We start from the raw sequence: 21,791 nt of genomic DNA on the forward strand, positions 1-21,791 counted from the left end.
TTTTAAAATTCAATATTGGTGCACGATTTCTACTTAAAATATCAAAGGGTTGGGTCCAGAATCCGCTTTCATCCCAATTTAGGCCTCTTTACTTTGACGACACAAACTAGGTCCAGAAGAACTACGTGTGTAGTTTAAAGAGACGGCTCTAGATTCAAATCTCTCTTTAATGTATGTCTCCCACACTACATCCGGAGGTATGGCGGTGGTGTGGGAGACATACACACTACCCCCCTCTGAATGGTTCAATGTTAAGACAACGGCTCTCCCACACCACATCCCTGTAATAATTACCCTAATTACCTTAATACCACTAGACAGCATTTTTACTCTGTTAGCCAAATGGAAAATGAAAGGCTTGTAAAATATTCACACATTTGTGAATCATTGCATTAATCAAGTGTGCAACACTATGCACAATATGGTTTAGATGAGAAGCTCATGTATAGTTTGAATTGCTGTCCTTATTTGGTTTGTCTGTCTACTATGGAATTTACGGTATGCTAATAGCTGCACTCACACATGAAGCAGGAATGTGGCTTTGGCCACACGACCTCCAAGGCTAGTGTAAACAGAAAAACACAACATCTGATATTGAAGAGAAAGATCTCACTAGATATATTTTACTACATAGGGCAACTTTGTCACACACACACACACACACACACACACACACACACACACACACACACACAGAGAGAGAGAGGGATTAGTCCCCCCCCCCCCCAGGCTGCAGATGAAAAGGGTTCAGGCTGGGGAACAGCTTGTCCAGGGTAACCTCGTTCTAACAGAGCCTGCCCAGGGCGAGGCCAGGGGCACTCTGTCAGACAGCGACCACAACAGTAGAGTTGCCAATACACTTAAGAGAAGGTCAAATGTGTGTGGGTGCATGCACACCTGTTCTGAATAAAACACATTCATTGTGTTGGGTTTGTGTGTGTTTTCCCCAAGATGGATGTACAAAGTAGGGTTTCATCTGAATATTAATGAACTCAATGTCTTTGTTGAACATGGAATAATACAGAGGAGAGAACTATGTTTGTGACGGTATAATGTAAGGATTAGGCAAATAATGCATGTAAAACTTCAGCTATCTCCTCTGATTTAATACTAGACCTGTCTCTCCCATTCATCACATTGTCTCGTGTCTTCAGCCCTGCCTGGCTGACATACTGCTTATGTACATCTGCTTTGAATAATCACACAGCGTCCCATAACCCCTGCCATTAACCCGGGGAGTCTTTGTCATTAGGGATGAGCATTTGAAATGATTTCAATATTGGAATAATATGTTATTTTTTCGGATATCCAGATGGATTTTTCATTATTTTTTAACTTCAATGGAGACTTGCTCGCACGAGAGAGGGGAGGGGCAAGATAGGAGCAGGGGCCTGTGTGTGTCACAGAGGGAGAGAGAGAAAGTAGCGAATCTGACTTGTGCTAGTTAACAAACTTTCATACCATCTGTTAGTGCCTGTATGGACTGCATCAAATGGTTGGAAAGAAGCTAGTTAGCTCCCGTAGCAAGGCTAATTGAAGCTATTTAGAGGCATCCTTGTCCTCATATGAACTCCATTCATATGAAACAACAGCCTACCTGTTAGTTGATCATTGTAGCCTACTCCTTCTCATTTAGCCAACTTAATTCCTTAATTTTAATTCCATTTTAATTAGAAATCTCCCTCTTCACTTGTCACACATGGAGCCTCTGACTGTAACGCCACTTTTTTGACTGACAATAACAATAGTGTAATCATTAAAATTATTGTTTTATAAACATTTTAAATGTAATGGTATATCCTTGTAGGCTATGTAGTGATGTCACATTTGTATTGAATTACAAAGCCTTTAAATATATATATATATTTGAATAACTGTGCCCGTCCCTATTTATAATCTCCTCCTCCCTCTCTCTTTTCCTCTCCTCTACTCTCTCTCTCTTTTCCTCTACTCTCTCTCTTTTCCTCTCCTCTACTCTCTCTCTCTTTTCCTCTACTCTCTCTCTTTTCCTCTACTCTCTCTTTTCCTCTCCTATCTCTCTCTTTTCCTCTACTCTCTCTCTTTTCCTCTCCTATCTCTCTCTCTCTTTTCTTCTCCTCTACTCTCTCTCTTTTCCTCTCCTCCACTCTCTCTCTCTCTTTTCCTCTCCTCGCTCTCTCTTTTCCTCTCCTCTCCTCTCCTCACCTCTCTCTCTTTTCTCTCTCTCTCTCTCTCTCTCTCTCTCTCTCTCTCTTTTCCTCTCATATTCTCTCTCTCTCTCTCTCTTTTCCTCTCATCTTCTCTCTCTCTCTCTCTCTCTTTTCCTCTCATCTTCTCTCTCTCTCTCTCTCTCTCTCTTCCTCTCTTCTCTCTCTCTCTCTCTCTCTCTCTCTCTCTCTCTCTCTCTCTCTCTCTTTTCCTCTCTTCTCTCTCTCTCTCTCTCTTCCTCTCATCTTCTCTCTCTCTCTCTCTCTCTCTCTCTTTTCCTCTCATCTTCTCTCTCTCTCTCTTTTCCTCTCTCTCTCTCTCTCTCTCTCTCTCTCTCTCTTTTTTCCTCTCTTCTCTCTCTCTCTCGCTCTTTTCCTCTCATTTTCTCTCTCTCTCTCTCTCTCTCTCTCTCTCTCTCTCTCTTTTCCTCTCATCTTCTCTCTCTCTCTTTTCCTCTCTCTCTCTCTCTCTCTCTCTCTCTCTCTCTCCCTCTTTTCCTCTCATCTTCTCTATCTCTCTCTCTCTCTTTTCCTCTCATCTTCTCTCTTTCTCTCTCTCTCTCTCTCTCTCTCTTTTCTTCTCATCTACTCTCTCTCTTTTCTTCTCACCTACTCTCTCTCTCTTTTCTTCTCATCTACTCTCTTTCTCTCTCTCTCTCTCCTTTCCTCTCATCTACTCTCTCTCTCAATTCAATTCACTTTATTGGCATGACGTAACAATGTACATATTGCCAAAGTTTATTTGGGATATTTACAATATAAAAATAAATAAAAATTAGAATCAATTTGTCAACGGGACAACAGTAACAACAATAACCAAGTTTCAAAATAACCATACATTCAACAATAACAATAAGTATACAGTAGAGGACATGTGATTGGTCTGTCAGACACTGTCCAATAATCTTATGGCAGGCAGCAATGTAGTGCACTGCCAACCCACAGCTCTCTGCGTCCTCCCCCAACAGGACGGGTAGCCTATCCTCATCAGAGAGGTCTTTGAAACCTTGAATAAGGGTTTCAAATTTGGGAAAATGACACTCTCTAATTGTTTTATATTTTTGACATTTTGTCAGGAAATGCAGCTCCGTCTCAGGTTCTGCTGTTGTGCAGTGGTTGCACAGCCTTTCCTCTACAGGGAGCCAGGTTTTCCTGTGTCTATCCTTCTCAATGGCAAGGCTGTGCTCACTAAGCCTGTACTTTGTCAAGGTTTTTCTAAAGTTTTGATCAGTAACCATGGTCAAATATTTAGCCACAGTGTACTGTCGATTTAGGGCCAGATAGCACTGCATTTTGCTTTGTGCTTGTGTTTGTGTTTCCCAATAAGCAATATAGTTTTGTTTTGACTGTGTTGTAATTTGGTTTATCCTGGTTGATTGGATGTTCTGGTCCTGAAGCTTCAGTGCGTTAGTAGAACAGGTTTGTGAACTCAGCCCCAGGACCAGCTGGATGAGGGGACTCTTTTCTTTGCTCAGCTCTTGGCATTGCAGTGCTTGGTAATGATATGAGAGGGGGTCACTGTATTTTAGATGTTTAGTGGATATTGGCCTAATTCTGCCCTGCATGCATTGTTTGTAGTTTTCCTCTGGACATGTAGGAGAATCTTACAGAACTCTGCATGCAGGGTTTCAATGGGGTGTTTGTCCCATTTGATGAAATCTTGTTTTGCAAGTGGACCCCACACCTCGCTGCCATAAAGTGCAATTGGTTCAATGACATATTCAATTAGTGTTAGCCAAATTTTAATAGGTATTTCAATTTGAATTTGCTTTTTAATGGCGTAGAATGCCCTGCGTGCTTTGTCTCTCAGCTCATTCACTGCCTCATTAAGGTGTCCAGTTGAGCTTATTTTTAAACCTAAGTAATTGTAGTGTGTGCAGTACTCTCTCTCTCTCTTTTCCTCTCATCTTCTCTCTCTCTCTCTCTTTTCCTCTCAACTCTCTCTCTCTCTCTCTCTCTCTCTCTCTCTCTCTCTTTTCCTCATCTTCTCTCTCTCTCTCTTTTCCTCATCTTCTCTCTCTCTCTCTCTTTTCCTCATCTTCTCTCTCTCTCTCTCTTTTCCTCTCATCTCTCTCTCTCTTCTCATCTACTCTCTCTGTCTTCTCTCTCTCTCTCTCTCACTCTCTCTCTCTCTCTTTTCCTCTCCTCTCTCTCTCTCTCTCTCTCTCTCTCTCTCTTTCCTCTCATCTCTCTCTCTTCTTCTCATCTACTCTCTCTCTCTTTTTGTCTCATCTACTCTCTCTATCTTTTCCTCTCCTCTACTTTCTCTCTCTCTCTCTCTCTCTTCCTCTCCTCTACTCTCTCTGTGAGGGGCAGAAGGAATCGATATGTTTCAGGGCCTCACCGTTACTTATTGCATACTTAGGAGGGAATATTTGCAGGCCCTACTCTCTCCGATCTCCTCTCGCTCTGTGGAGTTTGTAGATGACACACACACACACACACACACACACACACACACACACACACACACACACACACACACACACACACACACAGTGCAGTGATTCTGGAGGCTGTGGCAGTGGCCTTATGGTTTATGTATCTCCTCTCTCTATAAGCCAGACACAGTGTCTAGCAGCCCAGCATTAGATATGCATTTGTTTGACTGTAGTTAGCTTCATGTCCTTTTTTCAATAAGATAATTTATTGGGCTAGACACTATGACTAGACAGACACTAGACAGACACTACCCACTGGACCGCGTATATCGAGCAGAAAGTTCTGGCACATTTGCCTACAGCAGGGTGATGAAACACACATATACACACACATACGTACAACTTCTCAGCAGATGAATGAGATTTGCCTCCTAACTCTTACTTTAGATGTTGCTAAACTAACCCCGCTGGAAAGTTTGTAAAGTCTGTATGCGGCTGTAGGACCTTAACCATTGGAGCGTTGACGGCCACATGAAAGCCAACGTGGGAGGCAGACTGTGGATAGTTGTCTCTCATGTCATGGTTGTTTCATTACCAGAGCTAATGGGTGTGTGTGTGTGTTCCTCTCTAGGTGCGTTGGGTGGAGCAGCAGGTGTCGAGGCGGAGGAAAAAGAGGGATGACTACAGCGAACCTTCCGACCCCAAATTCCCCCAGCAGTGGTACCTGGTGAGCAAGGTAGTAATAATAATTATTCACTTATTTTATATACCGTTTTGTTTTATTACAGAAAGTATCTCAAAGGCACTTTCTCAAAGGTAAAAGTCAGATCCCCCATAACACTGTACCCTCTATACTGTACCGAAGCCAGGAGTTGTCCCTTGTTGAACACATTGGAAAATTTTAATTAGAAACTCTTTAACACCCCTTTTGATATTATCTCAAATGTATAAGACAGCAACATAAATACCTGTAGTGATATAGGGATTAAGCCAAGGCAGCTGTGTTAAATGCCTCAAGGAAAACAAGATCTAATCAAATGAGCTAATTGAATAGCTGTCTCCGGGCATTTAGAGTAGCCGTAGGGAAACGATAGAAAGGCACTTCACTGCTGTTTACCCCGTTCACACCTTCAGACCAAAGAAACCTGCTGCCGTACAGAAAGGGCAGGATGTTCAGAGTATTTCAGTGAGAAACCGACTTTGTTTCCCCCCAGTCTGTAAGTCTCTTGAAATTTAGCTGAAACAGCTGGATGTGCTGCCTGCTGAGGGCACTCATCACCTGGGTATCGTTTATCAAACTGAATGTCGTCAAAAAGTTCTAAAGGGCACTTTGTTTACTTCAACTGTCAAGGCCCAAGTTTATTTGCCATGTGTAATGAATAATTGATGGCAATGACTACATGGAAATAATACATTGTCTGCAGGCAGCACTGGAAGGACAGTTTGCCAAAGTTGAAAGCTGATTAACAGGACTGTGACTCTGTTATCAACCGGTTGTCATTCATCAATATAAATGTCACCAAATGCTCCTCAGTTTGTCACATGTTTGAAAGGCTCCAGATCAGAGCTAATGAAACAGAAGGCCATGATGAAACCTGTCGCACTGTTGCTTTCAGAAATAGACAATGTCCATCATCCTTCTCTCATTTTCTCCTTCTCATAGGCTCAGGGATGCTTTGAATTCCCCTTATCCTCCTCCTCATTTTCTGAACTAAGCCATGTGGTGATGTGAATGGATTAATTCCAGCATTGACTGGGCCAGACATAAATCACCTGTGAATGGAAGGCTGTGAAACTACCTCTGTCATTCAGCATTACTGCTCTAATCGGCTGAAGGCTCTGAGCCTGTTCTGCTGTTTGTTTGAGGCTGTTCCACCGTTCCTCTAAAGCCAAACACGGGAGGATTGTTTGTAATGAGGTTTGCATGGGATGAATGCAGATGTTATAGGGTGATATTGCATACAAGCCTTTTGGACAGTGTATACTAACCTTTTATTTGTCCTGTCTGAGTATTTCCTCATGGAATACAGGGTTTGCACATAGTAGGTACTGCCATAGACTGTTCAACTAACGATTGAAAATAGTTACAACATTTGCTTCCTCATAGGCTGTATAAATAAGACGACATTATACTGTATGCCTCAAGGATGACACAAGCAGGAAATAACTGCCTTAGTCTGTGTAGTCCCTTAGACCATGTCAGCAGCACAGTGGCTTCCCTGGGGCTAAAGGCCCTGACAGTGCATTGGCCCAGCAGGATGATTGCCTTGTTAGGAGAAATCAGCAGGGAGGTTTGGGAGGTGGAAAAAGGACCCCTAGGGGGAAGCATATTTTTTCACTCTACCTCTTTCACTCTGTTTTTCTCTCTGCCTCCTTCCTTCTTTCCCTTTCTCTCTTTTTTCTATATTTTTGTCTTCACTCCCCATCTATCTCCTACATTTCACTCTTTATCTGTCACTTCCTACACATTCTCCTCTGCTCTATGTCGCTTCCCTCTCCTGCATTTCTCCCTGCTGGTTAAAGTGGAGCTGTTTTTATAATTCCCCTGAGCAAGGTAAATGCTCTCATCAGGATCTCTCACTTATTCATATTTCCAGCTGCAGGCCTGCTTCCTCTGACAGGGAAATTATAGTCAGCCCCTGCTCTGTTCGGCTTAGCCCCTCCAAAGAGGCTTCCCAGAGACACACTGTGTGTCAGACGCGGCGCCAGGATAAAGTGACTAAGGGGGCAGTTGAAATCGCTGATTTCTAGGCTAACCTGGGCTGGCTCCTCTGTTCCAAGATCATCAGAAATAGTCTGAGATGGAAACTGCTGTGGAGCCATTGTCCTGACGGAACTTGTGGAGGCGTGGGTAGGCTCTGCACACGGAGCTAGCTGGAACTCGGCAGCATCATCGCTGCTGGGCTGAGCGGCAGGCTCGGTGGTATGATGCTGCTGCTGCTCATCGTTCTCCTCCTCCTTTGTTTGGGTACTTTGGCAAAGGCAATTTCTGATATCCATTGTGGCAGATTAGCTGGTTCAAGCTGGCTAAATAGGCCAAGGCTAATAACACGAACACGTTTTACAGCTAGCTAGCTGTCACGCCCTGACCTTAGTTATCTTTGTTTTCTTTATTATTTGGTTAGGTCAGGGTGTAACAAGGGTGGTTTGTTTCGTTTTTGTATTATCTAGGGGTTTCTGTATGTCTAGGGTTTTTTCTGACCTGCCGCCCCTGATTGTGCCTGGCCAGGCTCAGACTTGCTGCGCTGTGTAAAAAAACAAAACAGCGAGTGACTGTGTGACTAGCACCATTTGTGTGTCTCTCTCCTGCTGCAGCGACCACCACAGAACGTCAAAGTGTTTCTCGAGCTGTACTTGTTGCTGAAACTGCAACATAATTGCAGGCATTTCAGACTGAAAAGTTCCGTTACCAAAACCCCTAATTTGTTTAGGAAAAACATTCCCTTTTATCCTCAACCCTTGCTCTCTTTACATGACATGTATGCATCGCATGCACACGACCAAATACCTATTTGCACGGGACTAGTATTACTAGAGAACGTTGCTTATGTAATTATTACTTTGTTTTTCCAGAGGACGATTCGATTAGTTTTTTCCCAAACCGTCCCCTGTAATTCATAGTTTTGTTCAATAAATTTACAGTTATGACAAAAGCCTGGAGGTTTCTATTCTAGGCCTGAAGATACAGTATTTGTCATTGCCGTCAGCTGGTCCAACCCCTGAAATACATGAAAAACAAAAAGATGTACAGCATTATTAAAGAAGAGCCAACAGAGTAGTAGTTCAACAGGAAAAAGGGTTGGGCAACACTGGCCTAAAATGCTCCAACTAGCACATGTTGCTTGTAAGAGTGCCACTCTTGCAACACAGCAGCCTCTGGCACTCCAGAACGGCCTGGAGAGGAGGGTCAGGTTAAAGGTGCTTTTCCTCTCACTAGAGAATGCAGCCTGAGGCCCCAACACACTGAAGGCCCCCAGAATCTCCAGGTGCTAAAACCTCCGGTCTAGGCTGTCCTGGAGGCCAACAAGATATGAATCCATGACCTAATTACAGCACAAAACAGAAAATAAGTGATTAATAGCTGTTTATTTTAGTTTATCCAACGCACATGATGTAACATTGGTTTCATCTCAGCATTTGAAAACCAATGTTTTTACCTCCTCTCTGAACCCAAGCCCAGAACTGCTCCCTGGTCTTGTTCTTCTCCATCTGGCCTCTCCCTCTTTTCCTTGATGTTGAATGTGCCCAAACCCATTGGGTCATCAAGGTCCTGGTGGAGTTGGCTCAGAAATAAACACATAATGCTGTACACTAGTACAGACTAAATATGCACAATTTTTTTGTTGTTGCCCTTAGCCTAATTAAAGGAAAGTTGACTAACCATGTGGTGTATTATATAGCCACGGCTTCAGTCTGTCAATTTTAAGCCAGTTTGGGTCCCATCCGGATTGCCGGTGGTGCGCACTTGGGGCGAAGATTCAACGTCCAACAGCACAACGACCCTAAGCACACAGCGCAGGAGTGGTTTCAGGACAAGTGCTGAACTCGATCGAACATCTCTGGGGTCGTGACGTTGTATTAGTTCATGTGAAGACTGTTGCTCATCGAATGATTAAAAGTTTCTAATTGCGTGATTAACTGAATCAAGCAATTATTAACTCATTAACCTGTGGCACCATGGGAAAATACGTTTTTATTGAGTTTCTATTTCCAAAATTAACTCAAAGACTATCAGAATATCGATTTTACAACAGCCGCTAATTAATCAGTTACCTCTACAATCTCGTTCTGAACGTCGCATAATCTGGGAATCTGCACGGACCCGGGTCTCACCAATGAGTTCGTACCACACCAATCTTAGTTGAGTATTTATTTACTAGAAAGCTAAAATGATGATAAAAGATACACATACACAAAAACACATTCTAGGCTATTGATTAGAACTTAGTATAACGGGCCAACACACTATGGTGCGTGTTCCCAAAATGGGGATATAAAAGAGAGAGAAAAAGAGAGAGTACACGAGAGAAATACACATTTGGGTGAATTTGTCAGCTATGCTATTCTAACCCCAGCCTTGCCCCAAACTACCGCGCTTATGGGTCAGAATATAATGATGTAATTATGTGGGGAAGGTCTCTGTTGATTCTCCGCGTGGACCATTCAGGCTGCTCAATCACGCATTTCTCCGTCGCACCTCTCTGGTCGTCCTCACGATGTCCTTTTGGCTTAGGAGTTTGTTCCCTTGTTCTGGAAGGGCTCTTCTGAGGACATACCGCTCTGTAGCTCAGAGCTCACAGCGTAGGAATGAAACAGTGTAGATACCCTGATTCGATGAGGAGTGGAGGCTAGGTGGTTCGACTTGAATTCACCCGCTTAGACACAGCTACTCATCCGTAGCTTGGGTAGAAAAATATTTCTTTGTCTTCAAACTTGTGTTGCGTTTTGGGTTTGTTTACTTTTTTAGACCTCGGCTGCAGCTTGGGTCACGTAGTCTCCTCTGTAAATTCTTTATTCACATGTTTTATACCCTTGTGTCAGAAGTGGGCATAACCGCCTTTAGGGCAATTCTCTGGACGTACCTAGTTAAGAGGCAAGGTCTAGATTTTACTCAAATCCAATTTTACACAACTTCACATTTCATCTTTACCAAAACATTTTTTTTTTTTTTATTTCACCTTTATTTAACCAGGTAGGCTAGTTGAGAACAAGTTCTCATTTGCAACTGCGACCTGGCCAAGATAAGGCATAGCAGTGTGAACAGACAACACAGAGTTACACATGGAGTAAACAATTAACAAGTCAATAACACAGTAGAAAAAAGGGGAGTCTATATATACATTGTGTGCAAAAGGCATGAGAAGGTAGGCAAATAATTACAATTATGCAGATTAACACTGGAGTGATAAATGATCAGATGGTTATGTAAAGGTAGAGATATTGGTGTGCAAAAGAGCAGAAAAATAAATAAATAAAAACAGTATGGGGATGAGGTAGGTGAAAATGGGTGGGCTATTTACCAATAGACTATGTACAGCTGCAGCGATCGGTTAGCTGCTCAGATAGCAGATGTTTGAAGTTGGTGAGGGAGATAAAAGTCTCCAACTTCAGCGATTTTTGCAATTCGTTCCAATCACAGGCAGCAGAGAACTGGAACGAAAGGCGGCCAAATGAGGTGTTGGCTTTAGGGATGATCAGTGAGATACACCTGCTGGAGCGCGTGCTACGGATGGGTGTTGCCATCGTAACCAGTGAACTGAGATAAGGCGGAGCTTTACCTAGCATGGACTTGTAGATGAGCTGGAGCCAGTGGGTCTGGCGACGAATATGTAGCGAGGGCCAGCCGATTAGAGCATACAAGTCGCAGTGGTGGGTGGTATAAGGTGCTTTAGTGACAAAACGGATGGCACTGTGATAAACTGCATCCAGTTTGCTGAGTAGAGTGTTGGAAGCAATTTTGTAGATGACATCGCCGAAGTCGAGGATCGGTAGGATAGTCAGTTTTACTAGGGTAAGTTTGGCGGCGTGAGTGAAGGAGGCTTTGTTGCGGAATAGAAAGCCGACTCTTGATTTGATTTTCGATTGGAGATGTTTGATATGGGTCTGGAAGGAGAGTTTAGAGTCTAGCCAGACACCTAGGTATTTTCTTTGATGTATAAACCTCAAACATATACTAGGTAAACTGTTGACGTTACAATGTTTTTATAATGACGTCATCTATTAACCTGTAATAACAAAACAAAAATGACATTTTCATATTCCATCTACCGTCATGACCACCATTGTGGCTGACGGAAACCATTGTTCCAAAGTCCCTTTATTTCATGTTTAATGTTCTGAGGCTGGTTCTCCATAGTAACAGGACAAAAGGAATTTGTCTGTGGCCTAAGATTTACCAGGGGAGTGAGGGGTCATAAAATCCCACATCTTCAGACCCCTAGATCTCTCCTCCTCTGTTGGGGTTGAGAGATAATCTGTAGGGTTGTGGTCTCCTGTAACCTGTGATAATTCAGGTTTTTATTTTTTATACATTTGCGTACATTTCTTTAAAAAAACATATTTTGCTTTGTCACAATGGTGTATTGTGTGTAGATTGAGGAGGGGGAAACTATGTAATTTATTCTAGAATAAGGCTGTAATGTAACAAAATGTGGAAAAAGTCAAAGGGTCTGGAAACTTTCCATATACACTGTACATGCTGTGTTTAATTTTGGAATGTTGACCTTCCTACGTACTGTAGATCGCAAGCTCATAGTAAGTCAATAGGGCTAACTGGTTAGCTAGCCAGATGGCCACAAAGAATTGTTAGCTTAGCTACCAATTAATAATTAATCTATCTTGCATAATATTAGTTTTAAGTAATTTTAGCCTGTTTAACTAGCTGGCGAGCTAGATTATTACGATTCACATATATAACTGATAATTATGAAGTAAAAAGTTTGCTTTGTGTATATCTTGGAAGAAGTTTCAGTGAATGGGGAGCCGAAGTGTGAGGTAATACAGTAGGGGGAGTGTGAGTCCTTTTCAAATCTATTGTTTTACTCATTCTCCACACTCGTCCTCACAAGAACGTACTCAAGAGAACGTGGTCGGAGAATGCACTCGGAGCATGAGAGTTTGGAGCACGGTGGTATGCATATTGAGAAACACCCTGTGTGATAGCAATGGCTTCATGAATGCTTGTTCTTCTGTGTTCTCTCCAGTCCAACCCCAGCGAAGCAGACCTGAATGCCAGGGGAGCGTGGTCCCAGGGGTACACTGGGAGAGGAGTGGTGGTCACCATCCTGGATGATGGCATAGAGAAAGACCACCCAGACCTTGCCTCCAACTACGTGAGTACTGCAACCACAACCTGCTCTGTCTCGATAGATGGAAGAAGTATGTTACGAATCGCCTATTAATTTTTTTATATTACATTCTGTCTACCTTCTGAAAATACCACTTATATTTTGTGACAACTGATGCGTCTTCTCCTTCAGTGTCGAACTAAACAGGTAACTGTCATTGATCTACAAGTCATTTTGCATGCTGAACAACCCCAGACGATATCAGTAGCCTAGTCAAACGGTGCACTGTGCCCAACTTTGTGGGCTGACAACAAATCTTTCACATCTGATCTTTTACATCTTTAGGGCACTTTCAGCATTCAAATGTGAAAACGGCTTGCGCTATATTATGCTTTATTAGTCGAGTGACAACCTATGTACAGTGCATTCGGAAAGTATTCAGAACCCTTGACTTTATCCACATTTTGTTACGTTACAGCCTTATTCTAAAATTGATTACATTTTTAAAATAGTGGTGGACTCCAATCAAGTTGTAGAAACATCTTAAGGATGATCAATGGAAACAGGATGATGCCGAGCTCAATTTCGAGTCTCATAGCAAAGGGTCTGAATACGTATGTGAATGTAATATTTCAGTTTTGTATTTTTTATACATTTGCATACATTTCTAAAAGCCTGTTTTTGCTTTGTCATTATGGGGTATTGTGTGTAGATTGATGAGGAGATAAAAACGGTTTAAATGCATTTTAGAATAAGGCTGTAATGTAACAACATTTGGAAGAAGTGGAGTGGCCTCAATACTTTCCAAATGCACTGTAATTTGCAAGGTTATTGTTATCAATGCGCTGTTGAAAATGGTGTTTTACCGGAGACACTCTTATCTGACTTTACCTGCTGAACAGGGCTTACAATAGATGTTATTTTGATTGTTCAGGTTCTCCATCTGCAATGGTTTAGGTAATTTCGCTTTAAACAATCAGTGTATATGGTCATTTTTAGATATAAAGGCAGTGGTGTAAAAATATTTAAGTGAAAATACTTATGTTTTTTTAGGGTATTTGTACTTTACTTTCTATATTTTTGACTACGTTTTACTCCACTACATTCCTAAATAAAATATTTACTTTTTACTCCAATCAATTTTCCCTAGCACCAAAAGGTACTTGTTACATTTCGAATGCTCAGGCAGGACAGAATTATGGTTCAATTCATGCAGCTATCAATATAACGCATTGTCATCCCTACTGCCTTTGATCTGGTGGACTCACGAAACACAAATACTGCATTTGTAAATGATGTCTAAGTGCTGGATTGTGGCCCTGTCTGTCTGTAAAATACAAACAAACAACTGTGCTGTCTGGTTGGCTTAATATAAGGAATTTGATGTATAGCATTTACTTTTACTCAAGACTGACAATTGGGTACTTTTTCCACAGCTGTACTTTAGTATATTTAAAACCAGATACTTTTACTCAAGTAGTATTTTACTGGGTGACTTTTACTTTAATTTGAGTCATTTTATGTTAAGTATCTGGTTACTTTTACTGAAGTATGGCAATTTCATATTTTTTTTCCACCAGGGTAAAGTTGATCATTTCATGAGGACAGAAAACAAGCTCACTTCATAAATCTTCCAAACGGTCAAAATGGGTGAAATCCAAAGTTCTGTTATATATTCGTTGGCTATGTCATAACTAATTTGTAAATTATAAATATTGATACATTACTAGCCCCCACAACTTCATCTGCAAAAATGACAGGTTAATTAGTGGGTGATGGTGATTTCAGAACCAAAGTGGAGTGACAAAAAACATAGTGGTAGTGGGGTGGTAGATGCCTAGTCTCCCTAATGGCTCACCTTGACATACATAATTTACACACACACACACACACACACACACACACACACACACACACACACACACACACACACACACACACACACACACACAGAAGTCAGCTCAGATAGATCCAACTCAGAGGCACAGCTCACAGCACATGAGCTCCATCAGCAGCAGATTTTCATTTTATTTATGCAACAAATGTTAGTTTATCGACCCGCATGGAACCAAGTCGCATCGATTCGTTCTCTAATAAAATCGAATCGCACTGAATAATTTACAATTAAAACATATCGTTCCTGTATCGGAGCCCATGTGTCTAGATACATATCAAATCGTCTTGAAAGGGAAAGATGCACATCCCTAATACCTACCTCAAATAAATTTCCAGGAATTGCTTTCGTTTGAGTGCAGCAACAGATGGAGGAAAAGAGACTCTTAAAATCCAATTTATGCTTGATCTGACAATGTCAGTGTGGTCGGAGGCTTCGTATGGAGGGTGTTACGCAATTACGGAGCCTTCGGAGACATATGCAGTGGCCAAATCGAGCTCCATACCGCATCGCCGTGCACTTCTCAAATTTTGGAACAATGCGGAGGGCTCTGTATAGCTCCGCATTGACATGATTGGTTGATGGTAGGTGGGGGCGGGAGGTTCTGTAAAAAACAGAAACTCACGGTCGGCTCTGACTTCTGCGGAGGCCGCATTGCAATAAATGGTGTACTGCCAATGCAGACGTCGGATTGACGATGCAGAGCCTTTAAGGCTATTGAGATGCATCCTGAGAGTGGTCACTCTCACTATTACCATATCCTTACTTCCTTAACATGAAAGGAAAGGATGCTCTTCAGCCATAGCCCCAGTCTCACATCTCAGAAACCTGTTTCCATCTCTGTTCCCAGGACCCTGATGCCAGCTATGATGTTAATGATGGAGACTCTGATCCCCAGCCACGCTACACACAGCGCAACGAGAACAGGTACTGTAATGGGATTTCCCTGCTCTGCCCCACACTACTAAACTGGACCATACATACAGTACATACAGCCAAATGAGCTATGTCAAAAGTGTGTTAGATTGTGCAAGCTTATTTTGCAGGTTCACTGCATCATGTAACGCTGTTTCTTTCAGAATAGGCCCTCAAGCAAGCACTTGTCTTTCAGTCTGTCTGCTCTCATTTACAAACAGCAACAGACTACAGCAGTCAAACAACACTGCTTCTCTGACACAGTGTCATCCATTAATAACTTGAGGGGATTGTTGACTGGTGATTTAATCATATGAAATACCAGTATGCACTGCATTGAAGGTACCCAAGAACACAATGGTAGAGTGGCCAGACGGAAGCCACTCCTGAGTAAATTGTGCATGACAGCCCGCTTGGAGTTTGCCAAAAGGCGCCTACAGGACTCTCAGACCATTACAAACAAGATTCTTTGGTCTGATGAAAGATTGAACTCTTTTGCCTAAATGCCAAGCGTCACATCTGGAGGAAACCAGGCCCAGCTCATCACCTGGCCAATACCGTCCCTACGGTGAAGCATGGTGGTGGCAGCATCATGCTGTGAGTATGTTTTTCACCGGCAGAGACTGGGAGACTAGTCAGAATAGAGGCAAAGATGAATGGAGCAAAGTACAGAGAGATCCTTGATGAAAACCTGCTTCAGAGCATTCAGGACCTCAGACTGGGGCAAAGGTTCACCTTCCAACAGGACAACGACCCTAAGCACACAGCCAAGACAATACAGGAGTGCCTTCGGGACACGTCTCTGAATGTCTTTGGCCCAGCCAGAGCCCGGACTTGAACCCGATCGAACATCTCTGGAGAGACCTGAAAATAGCTGTGCAGCAACACTCTCCATCAAACCTGACAGAGCTTGAGGGATTTGCAGAGAAGAATGAGAGAAACTCCCCAAATACAGGTGTGCCAAGCTTGTAGCGTCATACCCAAGAAGACAAAAAGGCTGTTATCGCTGCCAAAAGTGCTTCAACGAAGTACTGCTTTTAAAGGGTCTGCATTGTGCCCCACCACCCGCAAACCCCTCTTTTACGTTACTGCTACTCTCTGTTCATTAGATATGCATAGTCACTTTAACCATATCTACATGTACATGCTACCTCAATCAGCCCGACTAACCGGTGCCTGTATATAGCCTCATTACTGTATATAGCCTCGTGTGCTGTTATTTTTCACTGTCTTTTTATTGTTGTTTTTATTTCTTTACTTACCTATTGTTCACCTAATACCTTTTTTTCACTATTGGTTAGAGTCTGTAAGTAAGCATTTCACTGTAAGGTCTACCTACACCTGTTGTATTCGGCGCACGTGACAAGCAAACTTCGATTTGATTTAAGGTTTATTTATTTTTTTAAATGGGTTAGCTTTATCATTATGGGGTATTGTGTGCAGATTGACTAATACTTTTAAAAAAAATTGAATAAGGCTGTAACGTAACAAAATGTGGAAAAAGTCAATGGGTCTGAATACTTTCCGAATGCTCTGTAGATATGTACATTTAGGCAAGGATAAAGTGACTAGGCAACAGGATAGATAAAAAAACAGCTTTAGCAGCATACAGTGGGGCAGCCAGGATTTTTTATGAATTTATTTGCAAATTATGGTGGAAAATAAGTATTTGGTCACCTACAAACAAGCAAGATTTCTGGCTCTCACAGACATGTAACTTATTCTTTAAGAGGCTCCTCTGTCCTCCACTCGTTACCTGTATTAATGCCACCTGTTTGAACTTGTAATCAGTATAAAAGACACCTGTCCACAACCTAAAACAGTCACACTCCAAACTCCACTATGGCCAAGACCAAAGAGCTGTCAAAGGACACCAGAAACAAAATTGTAGACCTTCACCAGGCTGGGAAAACTGAATCTGCAATAGGTAAGCAGCTTGGTTTGAAGAAATCAACTGTGGGAGCAATTATTAGGAAATGGAAGACATACAAGACCACTGATAATCTCCCTCGATCTGGGGCTCCACGCAAGATCTCACCCCGTGGGGTCAAAATGATCACAAGAACGGTGAGCAAAAATCCCAGAACCACACGGGGGGACCTAGTGAATGACCTACAGAGAGCTGGGACCAAAGTAACAAAGCCTACCATCAGTAACACACTACACCGCCAGGGACTCAAATCCTGCAGTGCCAGACGTGTCCCCCTGCTTAAGCCAGTACATGTCCAGGCCCGTCTGAAGTTTGCTAGAGAGCATTTGGATGATCCAGAAGAAGATTGGGAGAATGTCATATGGTCAGATGAAACCAAAATATAACTTTTTGGTAAAAACTCAACTCGTCGTGTTTGAAGGACAAAGAATGCTGAGTTGCATCCAAAGAACACCATACCTACTGTGAAGCATGGGGGTGGAAACATCATGCTTTGGGGCTGTTTTTCTGCAAAGGGACCAGGACGACTGACCAGGACGACTGATTTTGAGTGAAAACCTCCTTCCATCAGCAAGGGCATTGAAGATGAAACGTGGCTGGGTCTTTCAGCATGACAATGAACCGCCCGGGCAACAAAGGAGTGGCTTCGTAAGAAGCATTTCAAGGTCCTGGAGTGGCCTAGCCAGTCTCCAGATCTCAACCCCATAGAAAATATTTGGAGGGAGTTGAAAGTCCGTGTTGCCCAGCAACAGCCCCAAAACATCACTGCTCTAGAGGAGATCTGCATGGAGGAATGGGCCAAAATACCAGCAACAGTGTGTGAAAACCTTGTGAAGACTTACAGAAACCTTTTGGCCTCTGTCATTGCCAACAAAGGGTATATAACAAAGTATTGAGATAAACTTTTGACCAAATACTTATTTTCCACCATAATTTGCAAATAAATTCATTAAAAATCCTACAATGTGATTTTCTGGATTTTTTTCTCATTTTGTTTGTCATAGTTGAAGTGTACCTATGATGAAAATTACAGGCCTCTCTCATCTTTTTAAGTGGGAGAACATGCACAATTGGTGGCTGACTAAATACTTTTTTGCCCCACTGTATGTGAAGGGTTAGTGCAAAAAGGGTCAACACCACCACTTCTACCACCACCTCAGAGCCTGAGCAACTTTGTTTGTAGCTAGTGCAGTAGTTTATTTGCCCCTGGCTGATACCACCTCCTCTCTCCCGGCTTTTTGGTGATTGAAGTAAAAAAGCGCTGGTCCAAAAGTAAAAGGGGGTTTCCAAAGCGCCTCCTCCTCAGCCCCTCTCACTCCCTCACTGGGACCCCAGCGTGTGGCTGTGTCTTCTGCCATGGCCCCATCTCCCGCGGATGAGATTAGAAAAGGGGGAAACCCCCCCCTGGCCAAACCCTCCCCTAACCCGGACAGCGCTGGGCCAATTGTGTGCTGCCCTTTTGGGCTCCCGGGCACATCCGGCTGTGACAGCCTGGGATCGAACCCAATGCTGTAGTGGTGCCTCAGCACTGCAATGCCTTAGACCGCTGCGCCACTCTGAAGGCCCACAGTCTTTTTGTTTGTTTTTCTCATTTATTTATTTTTCAAAGCTTAACAGGATCTTGCAGTATGTCAGGAAACATGATAAATTAGTCTTTCATAACACTGTCGAAACATATTTGAGATAGAACTAAAATGTCTCCACAGCACAGCATGGTTTATACTTCCCCATATTTACATTATTTGAGCTGCCTCTGCCTCTACTGTAAATACTGAAGAGATTCAATGCATTTCTACCAGTGAACTGAAAATGGCTTTGCATGTTGTATCACCAAATGTTTTCCCTTCCCTTGAACAAGAACCCCGTCTTCCTTTAAGCTGCCTCTTTGCTGTACATATTGGTGTGAGTTGTCCTGTATCTACTGTACATATTGAAGTGATTTAACAATTGATTGGCATTACCGAAAGCATTTAAGTCCACTGTTTTATTCTGTCTCTACAGAAGAGATTCCCTCTCTCTTTTCCCCACTGGGAGAAAAGCAATTGGTTTGCCTAGTCAAGGCCCAAGGCTTTCACTTTAACCAGGGACCTTGTTTCCATCGTTGCCTGGAGTAGAACTAGAGTAGCTCTGCTTAATCCACCCCTGCCCCCCTGTCTGTTTGAGGCAGGTTCCACTCAGTTCTGCTGACTAGGGAACACAGGGCTACTCCTTGGTTGGTTAAGCTTCTCCTTTCCAGATCCGCTGCTGCTGCACAGAACTCCAGAAAACGCACACAGACAGTGCCCTGAGAAATTATTAGCCCCCTTTCTGATTTTCTGTTTTTTCATATTTTGGACACTGAATGCTATCAGATCTTCAACCAGAACCTAATATTAGATTAAGGGAACCCGAGTGAACAAATAACACAACATATTGATACTTTTTTCATTTATTTCATAAACAAAGTTATGCAACACCCAATGCCCTCATGTGAAAAAGTAATTATACCTTTAGCTGCGATGACTGCAACCAAACGCTTCCTGTAGTTGTTGAACAGTCTCTCACATCCCTGTGGAGGAATTTTGGCCCTCTCTTCCATGCAGAATTGCTTTAACTCAGCTACATTGGTGGTTTGTCAAGCATGAATTGATCATTTCAGGTCCTGCCACAACATCTCAATCGGGTTTAGGTCTGGACTTTGACTATAGGCCATTTCTATAGGCCATGCTCCCGAGTGGCGCAGTGGTCTAGCACTGCATCTCAGTGCAAGACGTGTCACCCTGGTTCGAATCCAGACTGTATCACACCCGGCCGTGATTGGGAGTCCCATAGGGCGGCGCACAATTGTCCCAGCATTGTCCGGGTTTGGCCGGGGTAGGCCGTCATTGTATATAACAATTTGTTTTTAACTGACTTGCCTAGTTAAATAAATGTATAATCAAACAAATATTTGTTGCTTTTGAGCCATTCTGGACTTGCTTGTGTGTTTTGGATCATTGTCTTTCTGCATGTTCCATCTGCTCTTCAGCTCACAGATGGATGGCCTGACATTCCCCTTCAGAATTATCTGATTCAGAGCAGAATTCATGGTTCCTTCAATGATGGCAAGTCGTCCGTGTCCTGAGGCAGCAAATCATCCCCAAACCATCACACTACCACCACCATGCTTGACCGTTGGTATGCAGTGTTTGGTTTTTGCCAGACATAGCAAAGACTGATCAACAACTACAAGAAGTGTTTGGTTGCAGTCATTGCACCACCGATATTGAGTGTAAGGGGGCAATTACTTTTTCATACAGGGTCATTAGGTGTTGCATAACTTAGTTAATTAAATAAATGAAATAAGTGTCAACATTTTGTTATTTATTCATTCAGGTTCCCTTATTGGGTTTGGTTAAATATCTCTTAATATTCAGTGTCAGAAATATGCAAAAATTGAGACAATCTGAAACACGGCAAATACTTTATCACGGCACTGTATACACATGGTACCTAAGCAAGCACATGCACACACAGTACAGACACAGTACACTACACACACAGTACAGACACAGTACACTACACACACAGTACAGACACAGTACACTACACACAGAGTTCGGCTGTTGCTGTCAAGGTAATTATCCAGGACGGAATCGATATCTGACCATGAAATGAGAAGCAAGTGTGTCTGTCAATAGCTCTGAGCACTGTGTGTTTGGAGTGACCTGAGAAGAAATTATAGCAGATGAGTACAGTAAATCCCCATAGAGGCGTGCGGCCAGATGCTGAGTAATGCTATCCGCCTCCCCACAATGGGATTATATGAATATTTTCATGGGGAGAAAAGGGAACAGGAGACTTAAGTCAGAAGCTTACGTCCCCTTCCCCTGCCAAGGCTGGTTCATTTGTATTGGTGACATGCAAGGTTGGGTTTTGAATTTGCATCCATTTAGTAGTTGTTCTGGGTAGCTGCTTTGTACTGCAAGTTGGCAGGACTGGCAGGTACTGTTGAAAGGGTTTCAAGCCAGGTGAGGCTCACTCAAGCAGGTAATTATTTTGTGCTCCATCATCAGAATGTTTGTCCTCTGTGCTTTCTCTCCTCCTCTCCTCTATTATAGTGCTGTCAATACTGTGGATTGGAGATTGGAGAGGGTGAGAAGAGCCTGAGATTCTAGTAATCCCAGGTTTAGTTTATTTGTCGGGTGCACAGCATACAGCAGGTGTAAAACAGTTCAGTGAAATGTTTACTTACTAAGCTTTTTCCCAACAATTCAATATCTAGGTGAAAGGAGATAATTTGAAGGAAATAATAAAGTAATAATATAGGTAAAAAATATATTTATATACACTACCGTTCAAAAGTTTGGGGTCACTTAAAAATGTTCTTGTTTTTGAAAGAAAGACATTTTTTGTAAATTTAGTATAACATCAAATTGATCAGAAATACAGTGTAGACATTGTTATTGTTGTAAAAAAAATATATTTTTTCATTTTATTTCACCTTTATTTAACCAGCTAGGCCAGTTGAGAACAAGTTCTCATTTACAACTGCGACCTGGCCAAGATAAAGCAAAGCAGTGCGACACAAACACAGAGTTACGCATGGAATAAACAAACGTCCAGTCAATAACACAATAGAAAAAATCTATATACAGTTTGTGCAAATGGCACAGGAGGCAAGGCAATAAATAGGCCATAATAGCGAAGTAATTACAATTTAGCAAATTAACACTGGAG

General features: G+C 42.4%; 1 protein-coding gene across 2 annotated transcripts in view; it reads left to right on the plus strand.

Annotated features, from left to right (window-relative positions):
- Positions 1-21,791, plus strand: part of LOC139406663 (furin-like) — a 160,369-nt gene that overhangs the window by 88,432 nt on the left and 50,146 nt on the right. The window contains exons 4-6 of one of the 2 annotated variants that reach the window (XM_071149521.1): positions 5,199-5,303; positions 12,271-12,399; positions 15,099-15,175. In XM_071149521.1, coding sequence (XP_071005622.1) covers positions 5,199-5,303; positions 12,271-12,399; positions 15,099-15,175 — 311 coding nt within the window. The remainder of the gene's footprint in view (positions 1-5,198; positions 5,304-12,270; positions 12,400-15,098; positions 15,176-21,791) is intronic. The other variant, XM_071149529.1, reaches the window with a different exon arrangement.

Source organism: Oncorhynchus clarkii, chromosome 1 (genome assembly GCF_045791955.1).
Source record: "Oncorhynchus clarkii lewisi isolate Uvic-CL-2024 chromosome 1, UVic_Ocla_1.0, whole genome shotgun sequence".
Lineage (NCBI taxonomy): Eukaryota > Metazoa > Chordata > Actinopteri > Salmoniformes > Salmonidae > Oncorhynchus > Oncorhynchus clarkii.